Here is a 3,854-nt window from a genome sequence, read left to right on the forward strand (position 1 = left end):
CCTGCACGAGCTTGGTCCCATTATCAAACTACTTTTATACATTTAATATAAAAGGAAAATGACTCAAACTAGTTTCACGGTCAAGTTTCTTTATATGTCGAAACGTTTCATGAAATTTTAACCAGTGTAATTTTTAAGTTAAAATGCCATCACAATGACATAAAATTGCTTCGAACAGGGGGTGTTATCAAACACCATGAGTAATTATTCAATATAATATTTTTGTGTTTGTCATTTCGTTTCAGGTCAGGGTGCTCAATAGCGGTTTTTACTATTGAGTTAATACACCATGGTTGGATACCATTCCTGTTTAGGTTAGTATATCATAGTTGTAGATTATAAGCGTATAAAATTGTGCTCTTTACATGCAAATAAATCGTACGTGTATAATTCCTTGCTTGGAAATTGGCATAATTATTTATCGAGCGTGTTCGTCTGATGATACAGCAGATATCATGATGAAACAATGGAAGTGACAACAGCCAAACCTTACAATTTGTTTAGTTTATTGGACTAAAGTTTAAATTATGCTTCTGAAAAGTGTTACATGTAGATTTTAAGTGAGCTTGATCAGAAAAGTAAAAATAAATAATAATAAACTCGTAAAACACAAAGTTTATTTTTATTTCTATTCTTTTTTTACTATGGCGTTTTCTTATATTTCAGTGTTTCGAGTATAGTAGCTCGTCTTCAGCTACGGACAACATGGTTAGATATGGTGTGCAACCTAGGTTTTTGGAGGTAGTTCACACGGAGCAAAATTTTCGCGTTTTTGGGTTGGGCTCGCGTGTAGTTTAGTTGTGGCAGCCTGTGAACTACCTTGTTAGGGCCACCTAGGTTGTATTCGGCTAAGCTGCCATATCATGTCCACCCAGCCTCTCTTGAAACAAATGGAGGTAAGTTAAAAGTAATTTTAATTTCATAATCGTCGGAAACTTGTTCACCTCTACCAAATTGATTTAGAAAAGGTGTTCGAGTTTTCTTTATATATCACCCTTGATTCAGTAGTCTAATATTTTAATCAATGAGAAGTAAATCCCACTTTCTCCAGCCAATATGACCAACAAAAGTCGTGTCTCAAATGGTATAGCTATTCAAATCTATACACAATCATTTTGTGCACAATATTGTTCAATGAATTTAATTGGTTTATATCATTGATGGGAATACTGATTTGAAGGATCACGGTAAGATGAAAGAAGCTCATTCGCCTTTATTTGATCAAGATAGGCATAATCAGAAAAATTAAGTTTGTTATGGGGAATAATGTTCTCTCGAAAGCAGGGAATCGGGATAAATTTTTTCTCTTCTTAAAACATAGTATGGGGATCAGTTCTTAATTATCTTGAAAATGGCAATGTGGAAAACATCCACATTTTTCTGAATCGGCTCTGTCAAAACTAGGTAGAAATGAACAAGTTTCAGACTAATTAGTAATACTTGGTAACAAAAACTCGCGCATTACAATACGGCCATGATGTTGAGAGGATTTGAATAAGCGAACCCTTAGAAATAAATGCAACAAAATATGTAAAAGCAGACTGTCAATATTAATTGGATAACCTCTAGTGAAAAATTTCCAAAACTTTGTCGATGGGCATAACGTGAACCCATAAGTCGTCCAACCTATTTCAGGGTGGAAAATTGTTTTTCATGCACTCAAATATACAGTTTATATTTTGTGATGAAATAAATCACGTAAAATTTTTTATTTTAGGTGTATACAAATAGAGCTTCAGTATATAAGAATAAAGTGCTTATGGTGTGGCATGGAAGCTCCTCGTGTAAGTTTCACATTATCATATTTTACCAATTCTGCATGTTCTGGCATATTATGCATAACGTCTAATGGTTCAGATATTATTTGGGAGCCTTGGTGGCTCAGTGTGCTACAGACTTTGCGTCTGAACGATCTCTCGACATTTGGACGTCAAAAAAGAAGGCTAATACTACGATCCTGACATTATTAACTTAGTTGCACTGCTACTCAATCGGATGCAGAATAGATAAACGTAATACTCCTTTTAACTCATTTTAATTTCAAATTTGACAAACATATTTTGATAATAGGGGATGCAACCTTGATGGGCGTAACACAAAAGAGTTCGAGAACTCTCTTTCTGCTGACATCGAGTCATTATTTTGAGGTTAATGGTGGTCGTGGTTTCTAATTAAGGATAGTGACCTTGTCATCGTTCCCATCCCAGTCAACCTAATCATAAATTTCAAGAGGTTGGGACACGGATCAGTTGGTTAAAAAGATCCAAGGTGAACCTATGTTGTTAAAATGGTTGTTTGTTCTTAACAGCACCTTATCTTATCCAAATTTCCCCTTTTCAAATCTGCTACTGATTTTGACAACTCGGTATCCCTTGAAGAGTTGACTGTTTTAGGTACCTCTGAATTAAGAGTGGGTGATATTACATTCTTATTACATTTCATCCAAAATCTCAATCTAATTTATGTTTATCAACCAAACATTTGGCTGATTTGGTGTTTTTTATACAGTTCAAAATTGCTCCTTGAATGGAGATACTCTTGAAATTTCTAGATCTTAGCAAATATCTTTTTCGTCAACCAATGAAATTGTAAAATCAACTATCACAATGATACAGAGTGCAGTTTTTATCTGATCTCGATGAAACTTGGTATGCATGTATATATGGACAAGATCTCAGTCAAGTTGAAATTGGTAATAATCGGGTGAACGGTTATTGCCCTTGAATTAATTCAATGCGTCTAATTTGGCTTGTAGGCCTGATGTAGACTACATTTTTTATACGATCTTGATGAAACTTGGTATGAGATCTCAGTAAAGCTTGAAATTAGTAAAATTCGGATGATTGGTTTCACATATTAAACCACTACAGACTTTATCATTTCTGACAGCTGGTAGTGGGCGTATGTTACCTTGCCTGGCAAGCTATCTTTATAGCTGAAGTAGTTACTCATTTTTAAGTTCTCAAATGGTTAGGCTTGACACAATAATTGTCCTTAATATTCAAATCAGTCCGGTCCAAGACTTAAACAGGGGCCCATTTTGTTGAAACATTGCTGATGAAATTTGCTGCTGTGTTGGGGATCGCTCGTTGATTGTACGTTTTGGTTCGTTACTATTTTGGTTTGATTCAATTTCAGATTAGAAAGGGTAAATCGTCTGGTAATTTACCTACCCACTATAGCACTGCCACAATAGGAGTGTTCTGGGGTCATGGCCTGTATGATTCTACAGATCCTCCTATTCACAGATGAAGAACAGATGAAGCGGCGCGCGCCAACAGATGAAGGACAGATGAAGAACAGATGAAGAACAGATGAAGAGGAACAGATGAAGAAGTAGGGCGATTACTCCCCCATTTTTGGTAAGTTGATCTTGAAATTTTCTAGACAGACTGCTGCTCATTTAGTTTGAGTTTTGGAATCCTGGCGTCATTTGCTTTCCATCAAAGAAATGATACTAAATGGGTTGTAATTTGTATTGGAATGGAGTTGCCTCAGTTTCTCCACCCACTTTGAATAAGTTGATCTTAGGCTTATTCAAAGTTCCGAGAACAAACTGTAGCTCCAGCAGCAACATAATTGACATACACTCCGTGCAGATGAAAAGTATCTGCAATTCCTTAAACCATTTTTGTAGAAAGTTCTCAAGTTTTAAACATTTTGAGGGCTGTACTTTATTCATTAGATGACCAAGGACCCAGCATGTTGACAAGATCTTCTTGAACCTGAGTTCTTACGCTTGTAAAAAAAATAGTTTTGAATTTGTGTATTTTCACACAATTGAAAATTGAAATTTGATTTGATTGTTTTGATGACTTGTATAGAAGTTTCGATTGGCGCTTGAAAGGCAGGTC

General features: G+C 35.5%; 1 protein-coding gene across 1 annotated transcript; it reads left to right on the forward strand.

The window, feature by feature from the left end:
- Positions 1 to 245: 245 nt before the first annotated feature.
- LOTGIDRAFT_175772 (hypothetical protein) lies at positions 246 to 3,252 on the forward strand (the record flags this gene model as incomplete). Its single annotated transcript, XM_009059533.1, has 4 exons — positions 246 to 314; positions 667 to 741; positions 1,718 to 1,784; positions 3,139 to 3,252. Coding segments are annotated over 4 exons (325 nt in total), but the record flags the coding sequence as incomplete, so codon positions are not given.
- Positions 3,253 to 3,854: the final 602 nt, after the last annotated feature.

This window comes from Lottia gigantea, assembly GCF_000327385.1.
Source record: "Lottia gigantea unplaced genomic scaffold LOTGIsca_394, whole genome shotgun sequence".
NCBI lineage: Eukaryota > Metazoa > Mollusca > Gastropoda > Lottiidae > Lottia > Lottia gigantea.